Source organism: Sphaeroforma arctica (genome assembly GCF_001186125.1).
Source record: "Sphaeroforma arctica JP610 unplaced genomic scaffold supercont1.11224, whole genome shotgun sequence".
NCBI lineage: Eukaryota > Ichthyosporea > Ichthyophonida > Sphaeroforma > Sphaeroforma arctica.
Window position 1 is genome coordinate 1 of NW_014029334.1, and position 852 is coordinate 852.

Consider the following 852-nt stretch of genomic DNA (forward strand, 5'->3'; position numbering starts at 1 on the left):
CATACATACATACTTACATACATACATGTATATATGTATATATATATACATACTTACATACATACATACATACATGTATATATATATATATATATATATTATATATATATATATATATTCCTAAACACACAAGGACGGAACAGTTGTATATTCTCCGATCGCAACGCACACATATCTAGTTCTCTCACGCCCTCACCTATCGACGTTCGTCTTGCGGATCCAATCACCTATTTGCTTGTACGTGTGCGTGCACATCATGAATATGTCGCAGTTATCGATGACCTCCATATGTGTCTGGTACGTTCTGCCGCTGTATGTAATCTCTTGTTTAACGTATTTGCGCATTTTCTTGATATACTTCTGCGGATCAATCATCTTCGATTTGCCCGGGATAAAGAAGGCGCATGGTCGGTCTATGCCCGCAAACGATTTCTTATTGGCACTGAATGCTGAGAAGCACGAGAAAAAATTGAATGATTGCATGAATAACCGTTTATTTGCTGCTACAGCATGGTTTGGTATGCACAAAACATATTTTAATCGAGGGGTTTCTGGCACACAGTCTCGGGCAGCCGCTACTTGTACCGTGATGTATCACGCAAATGAATACACCACACTGAATAAATGGGATGTAGAAGAAAACTTTTGTCAACTGATATATATATATATATATATATATATGTGTATACATACCTACATATATACATACATACACACATATATACATACATACATACATACACACACACACACAACCTACATACATACATACATACATACATACATACATACATAAATACATACATACATATATACCTACCTACATACATACATACATACATACATACATAC

The 852-nt window shown here is 35.2% G+C and overlaps 1 protein-coding gene across 1 annotated transcript; it reads right to left on the bottom strand.

The window, feature by feature from the left end:
- Positions 1–192: 192 nt before the first annotated feature.
- SARC_17570 (hypothetical protein) lies at positions 193–442 on the bottom strand (the record flags this gene model as incomplete). The annotated part of the gene is made up of 1 exon (XM_014288338.1): positions 193–442. A coding segment is annotated over one exon (250 nt), but the record flags the coding sequence as incomplete, so codon positions are not given.
- Between the last annotated feature and the right edge of the window lie 410 nt (positions 443–852).